The sequence below is a fragment of the Salvelinus alpinus genome, chromosome 2 (assembly GCF_045679555.1).
Source record: "Salvelinus alpinus chromosome 2, SLU_Salpinus.1, whole genome shotgun sequence".
Lineage (NCBI taxonomy): Eukaryota > Metazoa > Chordata > Actinopteri > Salmoniformes > Salmonidae > Salvelinus > Salvelinus alpinus.
The window spans coordinates 109,770,985-109,797,147 of record NC_092087.1 but is presented as its reverse complement, the minus strand read 5'-3'; the positions used below and the strand labels follow the sequence as shown (position 1 = coordinate 109,797,147).

At 40.5% G+C, this 26,163-nt stretch overlaps 2 protein-coding genes and 1 long non-coding RNA gene across 3 annotated transcripts; all 3 read left to right on the top strand.

The window, feature by feature from the left end:
* The first annotated feature begins 286 nt into the window (after window positions 1-286).
* Window positions 287-2,746, top strand: LOC139552238 (zinc finger protein 239-like). Its single transcript, XM_071363773.1, has 2 exons — window positions 287-356; window positions 1,534-2,746. The coding sequence occupies exons 1-2, from the start codon at window positions 287-289 to the stop codon at window positions 2,139-2,141; spliced, it is 678 nt and encodes a 225-aa protein (XP_071219874.1). The 3' UTR covers window positions 2,142-2,746.
* Window positions 2,747-4,901: 2,155 nt separating this feature from the next.
* On the top strand, window positions 4,902-9,107 carry LOC139550461 (uncharacterized). The gene is made up of 4 exons (XR_011670048.1): window positions 4,902-5,487; window positions 6,644-6,810; window positions 7,011-8,130; window positions 8,800-9,107. It is a non-coding gene; the product is annotated as an uncharacterized lncRNA (long non-coding RNA).
* Window positions 9,108-10,803: 1,696 nt separating this feature from the next.
* Window positions 10,804-21,815, top strand: LOC139549251 (zinc finger protein 180-like). Its single transcript, XM_071359509.1, has 2 exons — window positions 10,804-11,442; window positions 19,433-21,815. Exons 1-2 carry the CDS (start codon window positions 11,052-11,054, stop codon window positions 20,155-20,157), a joined length of 1,116 nt encoding a protein of 371 aa, XP_071215610.1. The 5' UTR covers window positions 10,804-11,051; the 3' UTR covers window positions 20,158-21,815.
* The last annotated feature ends 4,348 nt before the right edge of the window (window positions 21,816-26,163 follow it).

The following is a 26,163-nucleotide window of genomic DNA, read 5'->3' as shown; positions in this document are numbered from 1 at the left end:
TCTGTTTGCAATGAGGCACTAAAGTAATACTGAAAAACAATGTGGGAAAGAAATTAACTTTATATCCTGAATACAAAAGCGTTATGTTTGGGGCAAATTCAACACATCACTGACTACATATTTTCAAGCATGGTGGTGGCTGCATCATGTAATGGGTATGCTTGTCATTGGCGAACTAGAGGCGTAACTACAGTCCCTGGTTCTAATCTAATGATCATCAGCTGCATCATTTTATGGTTCTAATCCAGGCAGTATCACTTCCAGGTTAAGCGAGCAGTGTGTCAAGATGTGCAGTGCGGCTTGGCAGGGTCGTGTTTCGGAGGACGCACGGCTCTCGACCTTCGCCTCTCCCCCGAGTCCGTAGAGGAGTTGCAATTGGATTTCATGGCATTGGTGAAAAAAATATATTTTATACACTGGTACTGAAATTAGATTTGAAATCACCTGGCAGATGTGTCAAACTATGTAAACACCTGCAAGACTTCGGTTAGAAGTGAATCACCTGGCAGATGTGTCAAACCATGTAAACACCTGCAAGATTTAAGTTAGAAGTGAATCACCTGGCAGATGTGTCAAACCATGTAAACACCTGCAAGACTTCGGTTAGAAGTGAATCACCTGGCAGATGTGTCAAACCATGTAAACACCTGCAAGACTTCGGTTAGAAGTGAATCACCTGGCAGATGTGTCAAACCATGTAAACACCTGCAAGACTTAAGTTAGAAGTGAATCACCTGGCAGATGTGTCAAACCATGTCAACACCTGCAAGACTTAAGTTAGAAGTGAATCACCTGGCAGATGTGTCAAACCATGTAAACACCTGCTAGACTTAAGTTAGAAGTGAATCACCTGCCTGGACATCCTAAGAAGCACACAGAGACCTGCATTTTGAAGTCGATTTAATAATACTTGTGAAAACTGACTTCAGGTGATTGAGGGATCTAGTCTAGATTAAACTGTCAGGTTTTGGCCAGGACTGTTCAGGTTTTGGTCACTAGATGTCCCCATTGCACCTTTTTTGTACCTTTTGTTTTTTCCTTGCTCTAATTATTGTTTGCACCTGTGTGTCGTTCCCTTGTTAGTATTTAAACCCTGTGTGTTCCTCAGTTCTTTGCTCAGTGTTTGTATGTTAGCACCCAGCCCCAGCCTTGTTGTGAACATATTTCTCTTATTGGATTTTCCAGAGGTTCTCTGGTTTAGTGCTTGTGTATTTTTGAGTAGTCTTTTGAGGTTTGTTTTTTCCCTGCTGTTTTTACCACTTTGTGGAGTTTCTTTGTATTTTGGAGGATATCCATTTTGTGCCTCTTGGCTTTATTTTTGGACGTGGTGGATTTATATTCTTTGCCTGAAGATCTTGTCCTTTTATTAAACCACCATTTCTAGTACTGCTGAGTCTGCCTCATCTTCTGGGTTCTGCCGACTATTAGTGACTGTTTCTCTCACCGGGTCCTGACATAAACGTCATAAGAAGTTTGATCATGTGGAGGTTTCATTCAAGTCTGTTTAATGAATAATCTGTTTGTCTTTGACAGGAGAGAGACCAGACTCTCCTTCTGACAGCAGGAAGAGTCCTTCAGGGGAACCAGACCCTGAGACGTCCAAACCAGCAGGACGACATCACTGCTCCCAGTGTGGAAAGAGTTGTACTCAGTTAGGGAGCCTGAAAACACATAAGAGAATACACACAGAAGAGAAGCCTTACCACTGCTCCTTGTGTGGAAAGAGTTATAGGTGGTTAGGGAGCGTGGAAAGGCATGAGAGGACACACACAGGAGAAAAGCCTTTCGAATGTTCCCATTGTGGAAAGAGTTGTACCCAGTTAGGGAGCCTGAAGGAGCACGAGAGAATACACACAGGAGAAAAGCCTTACCAATGTTCCCATTGTGGAAAGCATTTTGCTCAGTTAGGAAACCTGAACCAGCATGAGAGGACACACACAGGAAAAAAGATGCACCACTGCTCCCACTGTGGAAAGAGATTTACCCGGTTAAGGGACCTGAAAGAGCATGAAAGAATACATACAAATACACAGGAGGAGAAGACATACCACTGCTCTCATTGTGGAAAGACATTTTCCCAGTCAGAGGACCTGAAAACACATGAGAGAATCGAGAGGCTGTGTTCTGACTTGTGTTTCTGACTGAGAATTTGTGTTTTTGTTTGGGCTGTCAGACTTGAGAACTTTAATTTACGATTAATCCATTGTCTGAAAGGGTTAAAAATACACTGAAAATATCCAAAATACATTCTGTATACCGCTAAAATCTACAATGCCATGTAAAAACAAGATGACATTGTAATGTTTTTAAAATGGTATAACTTCCTTTATTTTTGCTGGACCCCAGGAAGAGTAGCTGCTGCCTTGGCAGGAACTAATGGGGATCCATAATAAACCCCAGGAAGAGTAGCTGCTGCCTTGTCAGGAACTAATGGGGATCCATAATAAACCCCAGGAAGAGGAGCTGCTGCCTTGGCAGGAACTAATGGGGATCAATAATAAACCCCAGGAAGAGTAGCTGCTGCCTTGACAGGAACTAATGGGGATCCATAATAAACCCCAGGAAGAGTAGCTGCTGCCTTGGTAGGAACTAATGGGGATCCATAATAAACCCCCGGAAGAGTAGCTGCTGCCTTGGCAGGAACTAATGGGGATCCATAATAAACCCCAGGAAGAGTAGCTGCTGCCTTGGCAGGAACTAATGGGGATCCATAATAACCCCAAGGAAGAGTAGCTGCTGCCTTGGTAGGAACTAATGGGGATCCATAATAAACCCCCGGAAGAGTAGCTGCTGCCTTGGCAGGAACTAATGGGGATCCATAATAACCCCAAGGAAGAGTAGCTGCTGCCTTGGTAGGAACTAATGGGGATCCATAATAAACCCCCGGAAGAGTAGCTGCTGCCTTGGCAGGAACTAATGGGGATCCATAATAAACCCCAGGAAGAGTAGCTGCTGCCTTGGCAGGAACTAATGGGGATCCATAATAACCCCAAGGAAGAGTAGCTGCTGCCTTGGCAGGAACTAATGGGGATCCATAATAAACTCCAGGAAGAGTAGCTGCTGCCTTGGCAGGAACTAATGGGGATCCATAATAAACCCCAGGAAGGGTAGCTGCTGCCTTGGCAGGAACTAATGGAGATCCATAATAAATACAAACACTTGTATCAATATATTTGTGTCTCTTTACTCTCGGATTCTAAAATGCTAATTAGCATCAAAGTAGATGACATGCAAGACTACAAATCCCTGCAAGCTCCTGCATGTCATCTCTAGCCTACACCTTTCACAGAACAGTTCACAGAATTGTCCATTGAAATAAATATAGACAATTTAATCATTGCTACATAAAGGCCTGATTGGTGGAGTGCTGCAGAGATGGTTGTCCTTCTGGAAGGTTCTCCCATCTCCACAGAGGAACTCTGGAGCTCTGTCAGAGTGAACATCGGGTTCTTGTTCACCTCCCTGACCAAGGCCCTTCTCCCCCGATTTCTCAGTTTGGCCGGGCGACCATCTCTGGGAAGAGTCTTGGTGGTTCCAAACTTCTTCCATTTAAGAATGATGGAGGCCACTGTGTTCTTGGGGACCTTCAATGCTGCATACATTTTTTGGTACCTTTCCCCAGATCTGTGCCTCGACACAGTCCTGTCTCAGAGCTCTATGGACAATTCCTTTGACCTCATGGCTTGGTTTTTGCTCTGACATGCACTGTGAACTGTGGGACCTTATATAGACAGGTCTGTGCCTTTCCAAATCATCTCCAATCAATTGAATTTACCACAGGTGGACTCCAATCAAGTTGTAGAAACATCTCAAGGATGATCAATGGAATCAGGATGCATCTGAGCTCAATTTCGAGTCTCATAGTAAAGGGTCTGAATACTTAAATACATTTGCAAAAATGTGAAAAAAATGTTTTTGGTTTGTCATTATGGGGTATTGTGATGTCATTATGGGGTATTGTGTGTAGATTGATGAGGGGAAAAATATTAAATTTTAGAATAAGGCTGTAATGTAACTGAATGTGGAAAGGGTGAAGGGGTCTGAATACTTAACGAAAGCACTGTATACAGCTGGCAGAGTTTTCTACCATTAGCAGTTTTGTACACAGTCACGTGATACGTGGTATAGAAAAGTCCAATCTTAGGAGAGTACATGGGAGGCACTATACTGTGTGTCTGCAGGTGTCTATCTGGTCAAAACCACTGATACAGGTGCCCCTCCACCATCTGGCGGGATGAATCATGTCTACAGAGAAACCTAGATTCAAATACTTAGATTTGTGTGTATTGGGTTGTGAAATTGTTAGATATTACTTGTTAGATATTACTGCACTGTCGGAGCTAGAAACACAAGCATTTCACTACACCCACAATAACATCTGCTAAACACGTGTATGTGACCAATAAAATGTGATTTGATTTCGATTTTCAATAAACGTCCTATTTATCAAAGGTGCTTTTGGCTGGGGTCAAAATGACTCCAAAGGATTTGAATTTGTTAAAAGTCCATATTGATACAGAAACACTAAACCATGATTTAGATTTAATAAGAACAAGTTGATTGACAAAGTCATGAAAAATTGGAGGAATTGAATAACCCACATTTTGGCTATGATCAAAGATATGCCTCTGGGGTCAAAATGATCCATGTCAGAAGTATGGTTCAATGCAAATATGTAGTGGGTGTAAAGCTTGTTTTAAATTCTCACTCATTAAAAACGAAACAATCAACACATGCTTCTCTTTGAACGACATAATATAATATAAAACTTTTATGAAATAAATGAAAAATAAACTTTTGGTTCATCAACTGCGTTGCCCACTCCAGTCAGCAGATGGCGATGTGCGTCTTTTAGGTTCAGGCGATGCTGCCAGTGTGACGTATAATCTAGTGGACGGGACGCTCCTTCAACAACAACAGCTAGTCAGACACCTCGGTAGCTTTCTAGCAAACATAGCTACAACATTCACTCTCTTTACACTGTTTTGGTGTATATTAGTCGCTGTGTATTAAACACACTTCTGTCGTATGTACTTGTTGGCCCATTTAATTATATATTTACGTTGTTTGTCAGTTAGCTGGTTTGCTAAGTTAGCTTAGAACTAGGCTAGTCGCTAATGCTAGCTAGCTAACATCTCCGACCATGAGTTCACTAAGCTACTCTCCTCCTGCTAAAGAAGGGGGGGGTCTGCTGGACGGAGAAAGAAGCTCTCGTGAAAGAGGAGGAGGAAGAGAAGGCTGTTTCAATACAAAAACAAGTAGAGGGTGAGGCTGTTACCGTGAAAGAAGAAGAGAAAGACGTTTCAGTGAAAGAAGAGGAAGATGCGTTCAGAGTGAAAGAGGAGGAGGTTGTTACAGTGAAAGAAGAAGAGAAAGACGTTACAGTAAAAGGAGAGGAGGATGCAGTTTTTGGAGTGAAAGAAGAGGAGGGGGAGATGACTGTCACATTGGAGGAAGAAGAGGAGGTTGGAGATCTGTTTAACACCAGTAAGTACCGTCTCTGCAGTCGTTGAACCAATATGCAGTAAAGGGGTTCTACACTTTAATGTTGTTCTGTAGGAATGGCTGAAGCTACACTGTAACGTGTAGAACATCAAGAGTGGACCATCAACAAAACGTTAACAATTGATCAAATGCATCCAATGACAATGCCTGAAATACTGTAGTCCTCAATATCTCCTATTAGATTAGCCCAATATGTAGTCTTAAAGGGGCAATCAGCAGTTGTTACATCCATTTTGGGACTTATACATTAATGATATGTACCCATTGTTTCTTGAAGAAATCACTTATAAATGCCTCATGAGCTTAGTTCATCTGTCGTACCCCATCAGAACCCAAAATATGAGCTTTTTTTACTCCAATGTTTGTCAGTAAATATAAACAAACACTGTATATCCTCAAAACATGGTTAAAACTATAATGTTGATATCATGGATGGTTGCATTTCTCCATCCCCATCCCTCAGCTTTTTACCGAAACGGGCAGGGAGTACGCTTTGTTATTGTTTCTACTGCTGATTGCTGCCCCCGTTACTCCTCAAGGTCCAAGGACTGTATGTTATTTTCAGAGGTAGACTGGCTCTGGCAGCTAAAATAGTCAAATATTCCATCTAAATGTGAATCGATTCTCAACGGGCAGGGAGTACGCTTTGTTATTGTTTCTACTGCTGATTCTCTGCCCCCGTTACTCCTCAAAATAATTTCACATAATACTTTCATATCACATAACAATTATTTCACACAATACTTTCATATCACATCAAAATTATTTAAAATACTTTAACATCAAAATAATTTCACACAATACTTTCATATCACATCTAAATATGTAACCAGTCTGTATAGATAGATAGCTAAGTGAATTAAATATCATCAGCTGTCTAACTTCATATTAGCTAGCTAACTATCTTGATGTATTTATCACTGTAAAAAACAAACTCCAAATGCATTTGTAGGTAGCTAGCTAACAGCCATGGAGGGTGAAAGGATAGCAGCACCAACTGTCAATGAGAGAGGAGGCTATTCTGGATATGGCAGGTACTTTTGTGTAGTTCCTGTCGCTAGAAGTGAGGACGGAGATAATAGTAACATAATATTCAGTGTGGTGTAATTTGACTATAATGAAGTGTGTTTCTTGTGAGGTTTTCTGTCCTCAGATAAAGAGCGCTATGAAAGCCAGTCTACATATGAAGAGGTCCCAATGAAGAGCAGTGGTTCTCAGTCCTGGGGACTCAGAGGCACATTGTTGTTTTTGCCTCAGCACTGCACAGCTGATTCAAATGATCAACTAATCATCAAGCTTCAAGTGGTATTTATGTATTCATTTGTGATGCCATCCTTGATATGATCCTGTTATTGTCACATGCTACACATGTGCATATGTGTGCCCATGCATCTATCAATTCAATGTTATCATGTTTTGTTATCAGGGATATTATACTTTAGTAATCCACAATTACCTGTTGACGTAAAAGTCTAATAATTACATTGTCTTCCATATTCCTACAGATACCTTGTAACTGGAGATTCCTTCAAAACGATTGCCTACAGTTGCCGTGTAGGGCACTGCAAGGTTGGGTGACCAGGGTCATCTGGGACTGCCTCCTGGAGGAATTCAGATGTGTGAAGGCTACCTGTGTCCTGCGTAACTTCATGAGGATGGACACGAGGACCAGGAGGGGATCTGCAGCTCGCCGCCGTGTCCCAGAGGAGGAGTCTGCTGCTCTGCAGGATGTTTCAAGGATGGGGTCCAACAACGCAGCAAGAGGCAATCCATGTGCAGGAGATCTTCACCTCCTACTTCTTCAAAGAGGGTGCTGTTCCCTGGCAACACCATAGACTACACTATGCACAACCAAAGGCTATTTTAAGAGGGTGCTGTTCCCCGGCAACACCATATACTACACTATGCTCAACCAAAGGCTCTTTTAAGAGGGTGCTGTTCCCTGGCAACACCATAGACTACACTATGCTCAACCAAAGGCTCTTTTAAGAGCCATCCACATTACAATAAGAGTATTCTTCCATTTACTTAGCTATGTCAACTACAGTTATTCAATTCATAGTTTCTCTCCCTTTGATTTCTACTTCTCAGGTGAGGGTGCTGTTTAGGTAAGGGTGTGATGTCTGTGAAAAAACAAAACAGGCAAATTTTAAATCACTAATATTGAAAAAATGTAGAACAATTAGACATCCTATAACCCACACCTACACAATCATGTATCAATCTGATTGATGGATTGTGTTGTGCAGTAAGCAGGCTCAGGTGTATAACTGTGGCTCCTTCCACCTTCAAAGAATAGGCAAGAGGGCCAACCATGGAGAATAGTAAGACACTTCATTATTTCTATAACTACGCTATATTGTTTGTCCTTGTGGGTCCGTTCATGTTTTTCAGCATAAAGTACTCTGCAGCCACTTAGTGTGGTGTGGACAACAGGTGAGGCCACACACAGATTCCTGTTGAACACTGTGGCTTTAACTACCTTATTTTCTCAATAAGTCTCTCTCCTTCACTTCATCCCTCTCTCCCCTCTCCCCTCCCTAAATTCTCTAGGTTATATCAGCTGTGTCGGTGAACCCCTCCTGCATCTGAACTGGCTACATAGAGGGCACAGCATGATCAGAGGTGAGAGGTCACTTGGTCAGGTCAACAGGAAGTATTATTAAAGAGATGCTTTACATTGAAATACAGATAGATGCAGTAGTCCCAGAGTTAATGATCCCAGGTCAGTTTATATTATACAGGAAGTATTATTAAAGAGATGCTTTACATTGAAATACAGAGAGATGCAGTAGTCCCAGAGTTGATGATCCCAGGTCAGTTTATATTATACAGGAAGTATTATTAAAGAGATGCTTTACATTGAAACACAGACAGAGATGCAGTAGTCCCAGAGTTAATGATCCCAGGTCAGTTTATATTATACAGGAATTATTATTAAAGAGATGCTTTACATTGAAACACAGACAGAGATGCAGTAGTCCCAGAGTTAATGATCCCAGGTCAGTTTATATTATACAGGAAGTATTATTAAAGAGATGCTTTACATTGAAATACAGACAGATGCAGTAGTCCCAGAGTTAATGATCCCAGGTCAGTTTATATTATACAGGAAGTATTATTAAAGAGATATTTTACATTGAAATACAGATAGATGCAGTAGTCCCAGAGTTAATGATCCAAGGTCAGTTTTGCATTTCACCTCCTGATTGATGACTAACAATGTGAGAATAAAAAATAAATACACAAGGTTTAAACATGCTCTCTCTCTCTCCATCTGTCTCTCTTCTGCAGAGATGTTTTGATGTGAGAGGATGCCAACCCCCAGTCCCACCATCGCCACCTCACCTGCTTTTAAGATAACCTTTGGGCCGACGAGAGACACTGTTATGTAATTGTGATGAACTGAGAGAATATTTAGGTAGCACTGTGTTTCATTAATCATGTGCTGCCTTCCCTGCTCCTATGTGCTTACCTCTTTCCCTTTCTGTCTTTTACACCTCTCTCTCCACCTCCTCTTTCTTCCTCTGTTTTTATAATGAACAACAGATGTGCATTGAAGGACAGATTGAACTTGTATTTATAACACTTGGATAATGAGCTTTCAATAAAGCGTTTCACATTCTCTACTGGTTGAAATGAAGTGTTATGTGATGAAATACTCCACCTATCCTGTGTTTATCAGATCATTGCAGATGAAGGGCATTAGATATTGAGATGAACCGGTGTTGGAGTATTTACATGATGCATAGGAAGTGTAGTGTACTGTTTTTTAACATTATATTTCTGTATATATGAATTAACTAGTTAAATCCTGTTTCTAGTCTATTAGTTACAATGTGTAACCATTGATGTCCCAGGACCAAGATTGGTAAACACTGTTGAAGTGTATAATTGTAATACATACATGAAGTCACAGAGTCATTCAAAGTCTGGAATTTGATACTCCTGGTATTGGATATGACTGAAAAATTATCTCAAAGACATTCATACCTAAACTGCACCTTTATTTGCCAAGGTACAGTACATGATCAGTGAATATATTAAATGTACAGGCTACAATGTGGGGATCTCATGCATGGTAATAACTACATGTATATACGACTTGCATCCTTGGTACAACATGATATTATATTCTACTCAATCCACAGGCTTCATTAATGTCATTCAGGCTGTTTTGAAGTTGATACAACTGGCTATGATAGCTGAGGTTCATAGCTAGGTTCTGAACTAATATGTATACCAAACGTTTGGGTCCATACACAGATCGGCTAGATAGCTAGCTACACATCCATGGGCATACAGGGATTTTAATCATCCACTGCACAATAAGCAAGAACATAGCTAGCTACGTTATTTCATCTATCTGCATGGTAAATATCAGCAAGACAAGCTTACAAAATTGTACATTAAATTTGCAGTAAATTCTTCAGCTAGCTAGATTCTATACATCCACTGTTACACAAAACGACAGTCTGGTTTGCTGGTTGTTTCAGGAGTCCCTAAAACAACCAGAATTACAATTTCATATTCATGTCACAACACCCATAAAGCTAGTCAGCTATCTGGCTAATGTTAGCTGGGTCAGCTAGCTGGCTAATGTTAGCTAGTCAGCTAGCTGGCTAATGTCAGCTACCTTGCTAAATGGCGATTTTCATAAATTAACTTTATGATAAAAAAATGCATAATCATTTGTCTCTACATGAACTAACATTCCTGTCAACTGTACATGTTTTTTGCATGATTCGTTATGACGTTATAATCCCTTACAGTTGCTTCCATTCTAGTATTTCTGTCCGCCACCTTTGATTCAGTTCAGTTCTGTGTAGGGGTACCCCTCTCTTCTAGTATTTATGTTCGTCATCTTTGATGCAGTACAGTTCTGTGTAGGGGTACCCCTCTCTCCTAGTATTTCTGTCTCCATCTTTGATTCAGTTCAGTTCTGTGTAGGGTTACCCCTCTCTCCTAGTATTTCTGTCCGCCATCTTTGCTGAAGAAAGTCTAACAGTCGCTAGCGCAGCAGCAGCCTCCCCCGGTCCTAGTGCCGGGCCGATAAGATGTTTAAGATGCGATGGCGAAATAAGAAGAAATAAGAAATCACAGAAAAAATATATTGACTGATATTGATTTATTTAGGGGGGGCTAATTAATATTTTAGGACTAGCTAATTCCCTGAATCCTACCCTTTAATTTTTTGTCTGAAAATTAAATTTACATTTTACTCAACTGCGTTGCCCACTCCAGTCAACAGATGAGGTCTGCGACTTTAAGGCAATGTTGCTACTGTGACGTATAATCTAGTGGACGGAACGCTTCTTTCAACAGCAGCAACAGACAGTCAGCCACCTCGGTAGCTTGCTAGCCAAAATAGACGAACCAATAAAGCTCTTTAGACGCTTTAGTGTATATTTGCCACTGTATTTTAAAACCACTTCTGTCGCTTAGTTAGTTATCCGTTTTAATTTCATATTTACGGTATTGTTTTTATTATTCATCTAGCGGGCTGGTTAAGTTAGCATTAGCCTAGCTAGCTAACATCTCCAACCATGAGGTCACTAAGCTACTCTCTTGTTAATGAAGAGGAGGACTGCTGGACGCAGAAAGAAGCTCTCGTCAAAGAGGAGAAGGAAGAGAAGGATATCACAGTAAAACAAGAAGTAGACGGTGAGGCCGTTACCGTGAAAGAAGAAGAGAAAGACGTTTCAGTGAAAGAAGAGGAAGACGCGTTCAGAGTGAAAGAGGTGGAGGATGTTACAGTAAAAGAAGAGGAGGAGGAGAAAGAGGAGGCTGCAGTTTTTGGAGTGAAAGAGGAGGATGGGGAGATGACTATCACATTGGAAGAAGAGGAGGAGGAAACTGAATATCTGGGCTCGGGTTCCCAAACGCATCTTAAGGCATCCAATGGTTCTAAGGATGAACGGGCCCTGATTAACACAAGTAAGTACTACCTTAAAAACAGAGGCACAAACTCTGCAGTTGTTGAACTGTTTTATTTTTTTATTTAACCAGGTGGCTATGATGTCATAATGATAGTTTAACATGGTGACCATGATGTCATAATGATAGTTTAACCAGGTGGCCATGGTGTCAAAAGTTAAGACTTTTTGTATTTAACCAGGTAGGCCAGTTGAGAACAAGTTCTCATTTACAACTGCGACCTGGCCAAGATTTTATTTTTATTTATTTCACCTTTATTTAACCAGGTAGGCAAATTGAGAACACGTTCTCATTTACAATTGCGACCTTGCCAAGATAAAGCAAAGCAGTTCGACACATACAACAACATATGGTTACACATGGAGTAAAACAAACATACAGTCAATAATACAGTGAAAAATAAGTCTATATACAATGTGAGCAAGTGAGGTAAGGGAGGTGAAAGGCAAACAAAATATATATATAAATAAATAAAAATATAAAAAGGCCATGGTGGCGAAGTAAATACAATATAGCAAGTTAATAAAAAATAAATAAAATAAAAACACTGGAATGGTTGGTTTGCAGTGGAAGAAAGTGCAAAGTAGAGATAGAAATAATGGGGTGCAAAGAGCAAAATAAATAAATGAATACAGTAGGTAAAGAGGTAGTTGTTTGGGCTAAATTATAGATGGGCTATGTACAGGTGCAGTAATCTATGAGCTGCTCTGACAGCTGGTGCTTAAAGCTAGTGAGGGAGATAAGTGTTTCCAGTTTCAGAGATTTTTGTAGTTCGTTCCAGTCATTGGCAGCAGAGAACTGGAAGGAGAGGCGGCCAAAGGAAGAATTGGTTTTGGGGGTGACCAGAGAGATATACCTGCTGGAGCGCGTGCTACAGGTAGGTGCTGCTATGGTGACCAGCGAGCTGAGATAAGGGGGGACTTTACCTAGCAGGGTCTTGTAGATGACCTGGAGCCAGTGGGTTTGGCGACGAGTATGAAGCGAGGGCCAGCCAACGAGAGTGTACAGGTCGCAGTGGTGGGTAGTGTATGGGGATAAAGATAAAGATAAAGCAAAGCAGTGTGACACAGACAACAACGTAGAGTTACACATGGAATAACATGGAATAAACAATAAACAAGCCAATAACACAATAAACAAGTCAATGACACAGTAGAAAAAAAGAAAGTCTATATATAGTGTGTGCAAAAGGCATGAGGAGGTAGGCAATGAATAGTCCATAGTAGCGAAGAATTACAATTTAGCAGATTAACACTGGAGTGATAAATCAGCAGATGATGATGTGCAAGTAGAGATACTGGTGTGCAAAAGAGCAGAAAAGTACATGTACAGCTGCAGCGATCGATTAGCTGCTCAGATAGCTGATGTTTAAAGTTGGTGAGGGAAATATAAGTCTCCAGCTTCAGCGATTTTTGAAATTCGTTCCAGTCACTGGAAGGATGTGTGGTGTTAAAGGGGAAATCTGCAATTACCACATCCATATTTTGATTTTTAAATTATTTATTTATAGCCATTGATTCTTGAAGAATATAACACATGCCTCATGATCTTAGTTCAACTGTTGTACCCCATCAGAACACCAAATAAGCTTTTTTACTTCAATGTATAGAAACTATGTAAATCAACACTGTAAAGCCTCAAAACATAGTTAAAACGCTAATGTTGATATCATGGATGGTCAGTCCTTGCATCAGTCCATGGTCAGTCCTTGCATGTTGAGTTAGGGTTGATACAATAGCTTTCTCTATGAATTTGAAAGTAGTTACATTTCTCCAGCCCCATCCATCATCTTATTAGCAAAATAGTGGTGGAATTACAGCTTTTTATTGGTTGATTGATTGTTGTGTGGCTTTTTTAAAGGGACAACTTAGTATTTAAACAGAAACAAAATGGCTGCCCAGAGACTTGGTTTGGTAAACAGCTGAGGGATGGGGGCTGGAGAAATGTAACCACTCTCAAATTCATAGAGAAAGCTATTGTATCAACCCTAACTCAACACCTAGCGACCTCGTCAAGAAGTTCAGACATCTTGGCGTAACAGTTTTAAGGTGTTGGCTTGACAGTCACTGGACCCAGGTTTGAGTTCAGCTCAGGGCTTCCCCCTGAATTCACTACACTATGAATACAAGGACTGGCCATGCATGATGTCATAATGATAGTTTAACCAGGTTTCTAGGCTATATAGTATATTCTAGAATTCATCCATGATGTCATAATGATAGTTTAACCAGGTTTCTAGGATATATAGTATATTCTAGAATTCATCCATGATGTCATAATGATAGTTTAACCAGGTTTTAGGCTATATAGTATATTCTACAATTGCCAGTGTAGATTTCCTGTGGGGGTCAAATTGTTAGAGCTGTTGATAAGTCATTGTATAATATTCAGCATATATTTTCATGCCATTCCATCAATATTGCCCAACCAGAAGAGAATAAACTCTTCCTGAACCAACTCCTGCTGTCCTTCATAAATTCTGACTTTGCTGGTAATCGGCTACACAAGCAGTCAGCAACCTACATTTGTAGTGCAAATGTATCTTACCATTTCTACTGATCTGCATGCCAGTTATGATTTTCATATTCACATTTTACTGGAACAGTTTAATTTAATTTATAATAGTATCTCAATCATTGTCTGTGATTAATCTACATTCTATCTAAATGACAATTATACAAATCTAATTAACTTTTATTGCCATTATGAAATCATGGATGAATTCTAGATGCCAACTACGTAAAAAATAACCTACATAAAGCCAATAAATAAAAACATTGCTAATAACTGTCCTATAAATCACATGGCCTGTCTATAACGAACTTGAAACATTGTATAAAATATTCTGGGCCCTCAGTTTCCCCTGCCAGTGAGTTCTCGACCGATACAGCTGTAGGCTATTTGTGAAAGAGATAAGAAGTAATCAGGTATTTTATAACATTTCCACTGGATCAGAGCATTACATTTTTCCCTTTCGTGCCGAGTGGTTATCGAAAGGGCGAGAGCTGGAAATATTTTTCAAATACTTTGAGGAACTATTCTCATTTGCAATTGATTTTGATTAGACTTTGTTTACTTGCTGTTTGAGGTGAAAAAAAAACATTACTTTGAGAAGCTCCACAACTCACAATCAGACATCCCCAAATGGGCATATTTATAGGCCTACATTTGTGCTCAGGACAGGTAGACTAGTCCTACTTCTATATGTGTAACCAGGTAGACTAGTCCTACTTCTATATGTGTAACCAGGTAGACTAGTCCTACTACTATATGTGTAACCAGTTAGACTAGTCCTACCTCTATATGTGTAATCAGGTAGACTAGTCCTACTTCTATATGTGTAACCAGGTAGACTAGTTCTACTTCTATATGTGTAACCAGGTAGACTAGTCCTACTTCTATATGTGTAACCAGGTAGACTAGTCCTACTTCTATATGTGTAACCAGGTAGACTAGTCCTACTTCTATATGTGTTGTCAGGTAGACTAGTCCTACTTCTATATGTGTTGTCAGGTAGACTAGTCCTACTTCTATATGTGTTGTCAGGTAGACTAGTCCTACTTCTATATGTGTAACCAGGTAGACTAGTCCTACCTCTATATGTGTTACCAGGTAGACTAGTCCTACTTCTATATGTGTAACCAGGTAGACTAGTCCTACTGCTATATGTGTAACCAGGTAGACTAGTCCTACCTTTATATGTGTAACCAGGTAGACTAGTCCTACTACTATATGTGTTGTCGGGTAGACTAGTTCTACTTCTATATGTGTAACCAGGTAGACTAGTCCTACTACTATATGTGTAACCAGGTAGACTAGTCCTACTTCTATATGTGTAACCAGGTAGACTAGTCCTACCTCTATATGTGTAACCAGGTAGACTAGTCCTACTTCTATATGTGTAACCAGGTAGACTAGTCCTACTTCTATATGTGTAACCAGGTAGACTAGTCCTACTTCTATATGTGTAACCAGGTAGACTAGTCCTACTTCTATATGTGTAACCAGGTAGACTAGTCCTACTTCTATATGTGTAACCAGGTAGACTAGTCCTACTTCTATATGTGTAACCAGGTAGACTAGTCCTACTACTATATGTGTAACCAGGTAGACTAGTCCTACTACTATATGTGTAATCAGGTGTGCGTCAACATTGACAAACAAAAGACAATGAATAAATTGACAAAACTGACACATGTTGCGGGGTCAGGTCAAATCAAATGTTATTGGTCACATGGTTAGCGGATGTTAATGGTCACATGCACATGGTTAGCAGATGTTAATGGTCACATGCACATGGTTAGCGGATGTTAATGGTCACATGCACATGGTTAGCGGATGTTAATGGTCACATACACATGGTTAGCGGATGTTAATGGTCACATACACATGGTTAGCGGATGTTAATGGTCACATACACATGGTTAGCAGATGTTAATGGTCACATACACATGGTTAGCAGATGTTAATGGTCACATGCAGATGTTAATGGTCACATACACATGGTTAGCAGATGTTAATGGTCACATACACATGGTTAGCAGATGTTAATGGTCACATACACATGGTTAGCGGATGTTAACTTCTCACGAGTCACCATCCCGGATCCGGGAGCACCCTCATCAGTAAAAAAGCTGACTAGCATAGCCTAGCATAGCGCCACAAGTAAATACTAGCATCTAAATATCATAAAATCACAAGTCCAAGACACCAGATGAAAGATACACATCTTGTGAATCCAGCCATCATTTCTGATTTTTAAAATGTTTTACAGGGAAGACACAATATGTATTTCTATTAGCTAACCACGATAGCAAGAGACCCAACTTTTTTTTTTCACCTTTTTTTCCTGCATAGGTAGCTATCACAAATTCGACCAAATAAAGATATAAATAGTCACTAACCAAGAAACAACTTCATCAGATGACAGTCTGATAACATATTTATTTTATAGCATATGTTTTGTTCGAAAAATGTGCATATTTCAGGTATAAATCATAGTTTTACATTGCAGCCACCATCACAAAATCTCACCAAAGCAGCTAGAATAACTACAGAGACCAACGTGAATTACCTAAATACTCATCATAAAACATTTATGAAAAATACACAGTGTACAGCAAATGAAAGACAAACATCTTGTGAATCCAGCCAATATTTCAGATTTTTTAAGTGTTTTACAGCGAAAACACAATATAGCATTATATTAGCTTACTACAATAGCCTACCACACAGCCGCATTCAATCAAGGAACGTTAGCGATAGCGAATAAACCAGCAAAATATATAATTTTTTTCACTAACCTTCTCAAACTTCCTATAACATCATATTACACAATACATATATGGTTTGTTCGAAAATGTGCATATTTAGCGGTACAATTCGTGGTTGAACAATGAATACTAGCCAAACTGCCCAAAATAATCCGGATATATTTCTGACACTCACATCATCTAATCAAATAACTAATCATATACTTTACTAAAAAATACAGGTTGGACAGAAAATGAAAGATACACTAGTTCTTAATGCAACCGCTGTGTTAGATTTTTAAAAATAACCTTATTACGACATACAGCTTACGTTATAGCGAAACTGCGCCCGAATTCTGGGCGGTATATAGTCTAAACATTTTTCGACAGAAATACGAAATAATATCATAAATGGTTCCTACTATTTGATGAGCTTCCATCAGAATCTTGTACAAGTTGTCCTTTGTCCAGAATAATCGTTGTTTGGTTGTAGAATGCCCTCTTCATCTGTAGAACGCTAGCCAACATTAGCAGTGTGGCGCAGCAGTGTCCAAATCCCCAGAACGCATCACAAAGAAAATATCGAAAATCGGAATAAACTTATATAAACTGATATAAGTCGGTTTAATATAACTAGTTGATGATGTTTTTAACACATATATCGAATAAAATCAGAGCCGGATATATCTAACGTCGATAACGAAAGGTTTTCAGAACGCAATCCAGGTGACCGATTCGAAAGAAAGAGTGGTCGCGTCACTCCAACAGGTCTTGTTTGGCCTCAGATAGAGATATACACCCCATTCCAATTCCCACTGCCTACTGACATCTAGTGGAAGGCGTATGCAGTGCATGTAGACCCATAGATTACATGCAAATTGATAAACTGACCCTGGAACAGAGTGCCCGATTTCAGATTTCTCACTTCCTGACAGAAGGTTTGCTGCAAAATGAGTTCTGTTTTACTCACAGATATAATTCAAACGGTTTTAGAAACTAGAGTGTTTTCTATCCAATAGTAATAATAATATGCATATTGTACGAGCAAGAATTGAGTACATGTAAATGGAGGCTATTATTGCTGTCAGCCTATGAGAACTCCCCTGAGTTTTCCCCCACGGTGGTGAATTAGTGAATAGACACAGAGCTTAATGTGAGGTTCCTTCAGTAGCACTCCTGATCTTGCGCTGTAATATTCAGAATACATTGTGGAAAACTAAAATCTTTGTTCACCATTTTTGTTCCAGACAGATATACTACATCCATAACTAGTGGTTTCCTCATTACCAGATATACTACATCCATAACTAGTGGTTTCCTCATTAGCAGATATACTACATCCATAACTAGTGGTTTCCTCATTACCAGATATACTACATCCATAACTAGTGGTTTCCTCATTAGCAGATATACTACATCCATAACTAGTGGGTTCCTCATTACCAGATATACTACATCCATAACTAGTTGTTTCCTCATTAGCAGGGAGGTGTTTCTGCAATCAAATTGTGTGTGCATCGCCCTCGTGCTGCAATTTTAGCAAACACAAAGGGGCCTTTTTTGGAGATCAAAGGTCGTCTGCCACACGGCTTAGGTTTGACTGTCTTAAGACAATTGTAAAATAATTTAACAGACCTCTGGACATCACCTTTTACCTCAAATAAACAGTGGATTTCTGCTGTTGTGGCCCTTTAATCAAATCAAGTTTATTTTATATAGCCCTTCGTACATCAGCTAATATCTCGAAGTGCTGTACAGAAACCCAGCCTAAAACCCCAAACAGCAAGCAATGCAGGTGTAGAAGCACGGTGGCTAGGAAAAACTCCCTAGAAAGGCCAAAACCTAGGAAGAAACCTAGAGAGGAACCAGGTTATGAGGGGTGGCCAGTCCTCTTCTGGCTGTGCCGAGATTATAACAGAACATGGCCAAGATGTTCAAAATGTTCATAAATAACAAGCATGGTCAAATAATAATCAGGAATAAATGTCAGTTGGCTTTTCATAGCCGATCATTAAGAGTTGAAAACAGCAGGTCTGGGAAAGGTAGAGGTTCCATAACCGCAGGCAGAACAGTTGAAACTGGAACAGCAGCACGGCCAGGTGGACTGGTGCAAGGAGTCATCATGCCCGGTAGTCCTAACGCATGGTCCTAGGGCTCAGGTCCTCCGAGAGAAAGAAAGAGAGAAGGAGAGAATTAGAGAGAGCATACTTAAATTCACACAGGACACTGGATAAGACAGGAGAAGTACTCCAGATATAACCAACTGACCCTAGCCCCCCGACACATAAACTACTACAGCATAAATACTGGAGGCTGAGACAGGAGGGGTCAGGAGACACTGTGGCCCCATCCGATGATACCCCCGGACAGGGCCAAACAGGAAGGATATAACCCCACCCACTTTGCCAAAGCACAGCCCCCGCACCACTAGAGGGATATCTTCAACCACCAACTTACAATCCTGAGACAAGGCCGAGTATAGCCCACAAAGATCTCCACCACAGCACAAACCAAGGGGGGGCAGGATGATCACGTCAGTAACTCGACCCACTCAAGTGACGCACCCCTCCTAGGGACGGCATGAAAGAGCACCAGTAAGCCAGTGACTCAGCCCCTGTAATAGGGTTAGAGGCAGAGAATCCCAGTGGAGAGAGGGGAACCGGCCAGGCAGAGACAGTAAGGGCGGTTCGTTGCTCCAGAGCCTTTCCGTTAACCGTCTGACTTTGTTGTTCACACAGGAGAGAGATGTGACTATCGTGGAATCTCTGGGGAGCCTCAACAGCCTATTGATGCTGACAAGGCAGAGAAGAGTCTCTCCAGATCAGAACTCCTCAAGAAACACCAGCAGAGACCCACAGGGAAGAAATCTCACTGCTGCTCTGACTGTGGGAAATGTTGCAAATCTTCATCAGAACTTAAAATACACCAGAGAACACACACAGGAGAGAAACCTTATATCTGTGATCAATGTGGGAAGAGGTTTACTACATCTAACCATCTGACTGTGCACCAGAGAACACACACAGGAGAGAAACCATATAGCTGTGATCAATGTGGGAAGAGTTTTGCTAAATCTAGCCATCTGACTGCACACCAGAGAACACACACAGGAGAGAAACCATATAGCTGTGATCAATGTGGGAAGAGTTTTGCTAAATCTTGCCATCTGACTACACACCAGAGAACACACACAGGAGAGAAACCATATAGCTGTAACCAATGTAGAAAGAGTTTTTCTTCTTTTAGCTATCTAACTATACACCATAGAACACACACAGGAGAGAAACCTTATAGCTGTGATCAATGTGGGAAGAGTTTTTCTTCTTCTTGCTATCTAACTACACACCATAGAACACACACAGGAGAAAAACCATATAACTGTGATCAATGTGGGAAGAGTTTTACTTGGCCAAAAAGCCTGAATATACACAAGCGGACACACACAGGGGAAGAGATACTCTGATAAAAGATCTCTGATTAAACATCAAATACATGAAGGAGTTGTTTCATGATATCAATTAAATAATGTCACAATGTAGAATGTTTTAACATTGTAGAAGGAGTATTTTAATGATGTCACAATGTAGAATGTTTTAACATTGTAGTAAGAGTATTTTAATGATGTCACAATGTAGAATGTTTTAACATTGTAGAAGGAGTATTTTAATGTCACAATGTAGAAGCCTAAACATTTGTCCCCTGTTCTAAAAAAGTGACTAACACAAAAAGAGCTGTGTTACATTTCCCACGTTGGTGACCCACTTGAATCAAAATGCAACACTTCAAAATGTAGCGATCTGTTTTCTACAAATTGTCCTCTAACCAGGGATGTACACATTACTCCCAGATTCCGTGTTTTTTTTGAGCTGTTAGTTTTAACAGGACGTGCAACCTCATCTCCCTCCTCTTGGCACAATTGATTTCAACATGATATCGATGAGTGATGACAAATAAGTGTTGCGTTCCTTTGTTTAGCGACCTCTACATTTAAATGCATCACTCCAAAATGTAGCTGACTGTTTTCTGCAGGTTGTCCTCTAACCAGTGAGGTAAAATATATCTCCCATTTCCATGTGTTTTTTTTAGTTGTGTTAGTTTCAACATCAGGTACAACCTGATTTCCCCCCTAATCGATATCAGTGATTTATTGCTACTTGTTAAAACAACAGCGTTTTTGGTGCTTGTGTCCATGAGTTTTCGGATTCTATAAAGAGAATTTTGAGAGAAAAAAAGAATACTATTGTGTATTATTATATAGAAATATTTTTTTATGTTTTGAGGTTGGACTTTAGCACGTCTAGCTCGTAGGACGCACTGATTGGTGTCACCGCGTTAGTCACTATGTGTTACACTTGTGCTGGCTTGTCCATCTCGTTAGTGGGAAGGTGTTTCACCTGAGCTGGTCCAGTTTCTATTTAAGAGTGTCTGGCCCAGTGCTCCAGTTGTCTTGATAGATGTGGAGAGTCAACACCTTTAGTTGCTCCACCTTTTTGGTTTGCTTCCTGTCTTTAAGTTTGTCGTGGGTTTTTCTTTTGTTTGCCTCTTCTTGGGCAGATTTAGTGGGTCTCATGGTGGTTGTCTTTTAGGTCCCAGTTGTTGTTACTAGTCAATTTTCAGTGGACACCCCCATAGTGTCTTTCAGAACCCCTCCTAAAAAACAAGCTAATATTTTGGGTTGGGTTGGATATATTAACATTTTAATCAATGGCATTTCCTTAAAATGTTCATTATTCTTCTGTTTGTGTACTAAATATTTGATTATTTTCATTGTCTTTTATTTGTTTTTTTCCTGTTCCTGTTGCATCCATCCATCCATATCTGAAATGTGCTGTATAAATAAAGCTTGATTTGATTTCAACAACAACATGTTATTTTTATTTCACCTTTATTTAAACAGGTGGCCATGATGTCATAATGATAGTTTAACCAGGTGACCATGATGTCATAATGATAGTTTAACCAGGTGACCATGATGTCATAATGATAGTTTAACCAGGTCGGCCAGTTGAGAACAAGTTCTCATTTACAACTGCGACCTGGCCAAGATAAAGCAAAGCAGTGTGACAAAAAAAACAACACAGAGTTACACATAAACAAACGTACAGTCAGTAACACAAAATATATATATACAGTGTGTGTAAATGGAGTATGGAGGTAAGGCAATAAATAGGACCATAGTGGCGAAATAACTACAATCTAGCAATTAAATAGATCAAACAGATCAATCCCATTTTCCAGCCTGCTGAAGGGCTCTAGGTGGTGGACACCACCCCCGGCTCTACCAGGGTCTTGAGGTGGTCTCCCACAGCTCTGCTGGTGGAGTGGTAAACACCACCCCCGGCTCTACCGGGGTCTTGAGGTGGCCTCCCACAGCTCTGCTGGTGGAGTGGTAAACACCACCCCCGGCTCTACCGGGGGCTTGAGGTGGTCTCCCACAGCTCTGCTGGTGGAGTGGTAAACACCACCCCCGGCTCTACCGGGGGCTTGAGGTGGTCTCCCACAGCTCTGCTGGTGGAGTGGTAAACACCACCCCCGGCTCTACCAGGGGCTTGAGGTGGTCTCCCACAGCTCTGCTTATGTCATGTTCTGTGGCCTTGCCGTTCCATTTCATGACTGCCCCTGCAACACAGAAAGAAACAAATTGAGTCATATTATATAAAACACTCAAAGTAATGGATATGATTCATCTATGGCCTCAGTTACACCTGGCACCTAAATGTAACTTCTGTCATCTGATCACTCCAAGCTGCATTAGGTTCAGATCTACCAGGATGGGCCTTTGACGCAGTCAGGCCACCGAATATGCATAAGCAATGTAAAGAGATGTGGGGAAAAGTACATTTTACACACATTACCTTCATAAATCAAATGTTATAGGTCACAGGCAGATGTTATTGTAGTGAAATGCTAGACAAGACAAGTAGGCACACAATGGATTATGGTCATTGTAGTTAATTCATTTTTATGAGCTAAACTATGTAGAATATTGGCCTGTTGGAAACTACAACTCCCTACTACATCACACAGTTCAGTCTGGATCTGATTTATCTCTAGAGAAACTACAACTCCCTACTACATCACACAGTTCAGTCTGGATCTGATTTATCTCTAGAGAAACTACAACTCCCTACTACATCACACAGTTCAGTCTGGATCTGATTTATCTCTAGACTAGTTCCAGACACACCCTCTAGACAGACAGGCCAAAGGCGCTTGCTTGCCCCAATTCAGGGAACCGTTGATCTACTTCAGAGGAACTGTGTCTAGAGTGATTTCCTGTTGTTTTGACACCTCACTGTAAAACTAGAATAACTATCTGTTGCTACAGAACGAGACGACCAATTCCCAGTTAGTCTGTGTCTCGTTCTCCACACACGGACACACACCAAGATCACGTGTTTTCTATATGCACAAGATAGTTTGACTATATAATGCTTCTGAACTCCTTGTGTCATCGAGCTCTCGGCCTTCCACCTCAGAGTGTAGGGCTGACCAGCTACATTATTGCAATTCTTATCAAATAAAGGTTGATTGTTTGAAGAAATGACAAAGTCTCTCCTGATTGGTTAGAATTTCCACCACAATGTGCAGTAGGCTTTTTCAATACCAACAATGATAGACCAGACTGAGTACAGAATGAATGACTGACTGCCCAGTTCAACATCAGTTCACCGTCTCACCTCATAATGTATTGGAGCAGCAGCAGCTGACTGCCCAGTTCAACATCAGTTCACCGTCTCACCTCATACTGTATTGCAGCAGCTGACTGCCCTGTTCAACATCAGTTCACCGTCTCACCTCATACTGTATTGGAGCAGCAGCAGCTGACTGCCCAGTTCACCGTCTCACCTCATACTGTATTGGAGCAGCAGCAGCTGACTGCCCGGTTCAACATCAGTTCACCGTCTCACCTCATACTGTATTGGAGCAGCAGCAGCTGACTGCCCGGTTCAACGTCAGTTCACCGTCTCACCTCATACTGTATTGGAGCAGCAGCAACTGACTGCTCGGTTCAACGTCAGTTCACGTCTCACCTCATACTGTATTGGAGCAGCAGCAGCTGACTGCCCAGTTCAACGTCAGTTCACCATCTCACCTCATACTGTATTGGAGCAGCAGCAGCTGACTGCCCAGTTCAACATCAGTTCACCGTCTCACCTCATACTGTATTAGAGCAGCAGCAGCTGACTGCCCGGTTCAACATCAGTTCACCGTCTCACCTCATACTGTATTGGAGCAGCAGCAGCTGACTTGATCGTTGATGCTAATCATCATGTTTGAATCTGAGAGTAAATAGAGCCGACTACAACTCTAAAAATGAAGGGTTCAACTGGAGTTGTTCTCAGATCCCCTAAGAACCGTAGGGTTCTTGGTCAATGAAAAACAGCCCCAAAAGGTTCTTCAAAGAACTTGTTAGAAGGTGGGTTCATCGAGGAACCTCCGTTGTTGCTGGACTTCTTCCGGGAACTTCGCAATTACAACTGAAAACGATGGTGACAAGTTTGGATGCGACAACAAGTTAAAAAGGTTAAGTTGGGTTGATGTTTGGCTCTGAATATGTCATTTATTATAATAATATAACATACTAATAATGAATAACGAAGACAATGATGGTTGTCTGTGAATATCTTCCATAACGTTACTATAGTTAATTACCGTAAATATTAGAAAGCTGGGTTTGACCGTCGGCGTTGTATGAGCTACAGTACAGTACCGTTATCTAGCTAGCTAACGTTATGTCCTAACTAGGCACAACTAGGTTTGGATTATTTCCCTCAACTATATTCTTTCCCATATATTGTATATCGTTTCCATAAAGCCAACATGGCTTTACACTCATTAACGTAAGTTACCAATCTAGAGCAGTTCTCACTTTTGTAATAATGAACTAGCTAACGTTAACTAACTAACTAATGATGGTGACCTGTCCAGACGAGATGTTACAACGAACTGAATCGTCAATGGAGGTCTTCCTCTTTATATAGCCTGCTACAGCATGCAATACTATTAACTCACAAGGGGGCATAACGTTACATGTACAATACTATCCCATTTTGAAACGTTACATGGACAATACTATCCCATTTTGGAAACGTTACATGGTCAATACTATCCCATTTTGGAAACGTTAAAAGGACAATACTATCCCATTTTGGAAATGTTACATGTACAATACTATCCCATTATGGAAACGTTACATGGACAACACTATCCCATTTTGGAAACGTTACATGGACAATACTATCCCATTTTGGAAACGTTACATGGTCAATACTATCCCATTTTGGAAACGTTAAAAGGACAATACTATCCCATTTTGGAAACGTTACATGTACAATACTATCCCATTTTGGAAACGCTACATGTACGCCCCCTTGTGGAGGGAAATTAATATCTTAGATGGTAGCTGTAGATGGGATTCAAATGCATAATGGTATTAATACAGTGTCTAGACTACATCTTTTGTATAAATGCCCTTCAGAATCCAAAACACAGTATTGCCACGCAGCAAAATGTTGCGTATAATCTTTCAAGTCAGCCTGATAAAATATTGAACAATTTGTGTACAAAGATATCTTGAAATGTGGTATTAGGCCTGTATGGCAGTACTGTTACTGTATTGGCTAGTGCTTTCTCCAATATGTTCTTCTATTTTACATTACATTGTATGTCGATGCCATTTATCTTTCAATATTTATTTAATATATATATTTAATTGCGTGACACATTTTCTCTTCCTTTGAAATTCTTATAGGACAGAACATGGACACAATGCAATTGGGATCAAGAAGAAGGTACAGATATGTTGTAGGACAGCTGCATTTGAAGTGTACATTTAACCTACATAGCAGTCAATACAAACTGAAATCTATCGGCATACAAATGATCTTTTCAGATGTTCTCAGAAATTAATCTAGAGTGAGAGTGTGTGAGAGTCGACTGACTCTCAGATCATCCTCCACTGACTCGGCCCTGTCTACACCTCCAAGGTGCCCCGCTCACACAGGAATACACACTCAGAGCTTACTAGACTTGTACATAAACTACACTTTGCATGTTTCGCTCACCTCTTTTTTTTAAACTAGGTTTGAGGGCATTTACCCAGGTCGTCAGGAGTCAGGTCATTTACCCAGGTCGTCAGGAGCCAGGTCATTTACCCAGGTCGTCAGGAGCCAGGTCATCAGGAGCCAGGTCATTTACCCAGGTCGTCAGGAGCCAGGTCATCAGGAGCGGTCACCAAGTGAAGATTCACATCCCCATCGCCAAATGTGGTGGTTAACTTCTTTAATATCAAATGAGGAGAGAAACTTACCACACAAGTCAGAGTTATTCTTAGACTGAATCTTTATTCACTTATTAATAAGGGAGCAGGTCAATACAACGTACACATATAAAGTGAATCAATTGAGTGCTCTACGATAATGATGGCTGGTCGACCCACAGGACAAAAGTACAAAGGTATTTTATA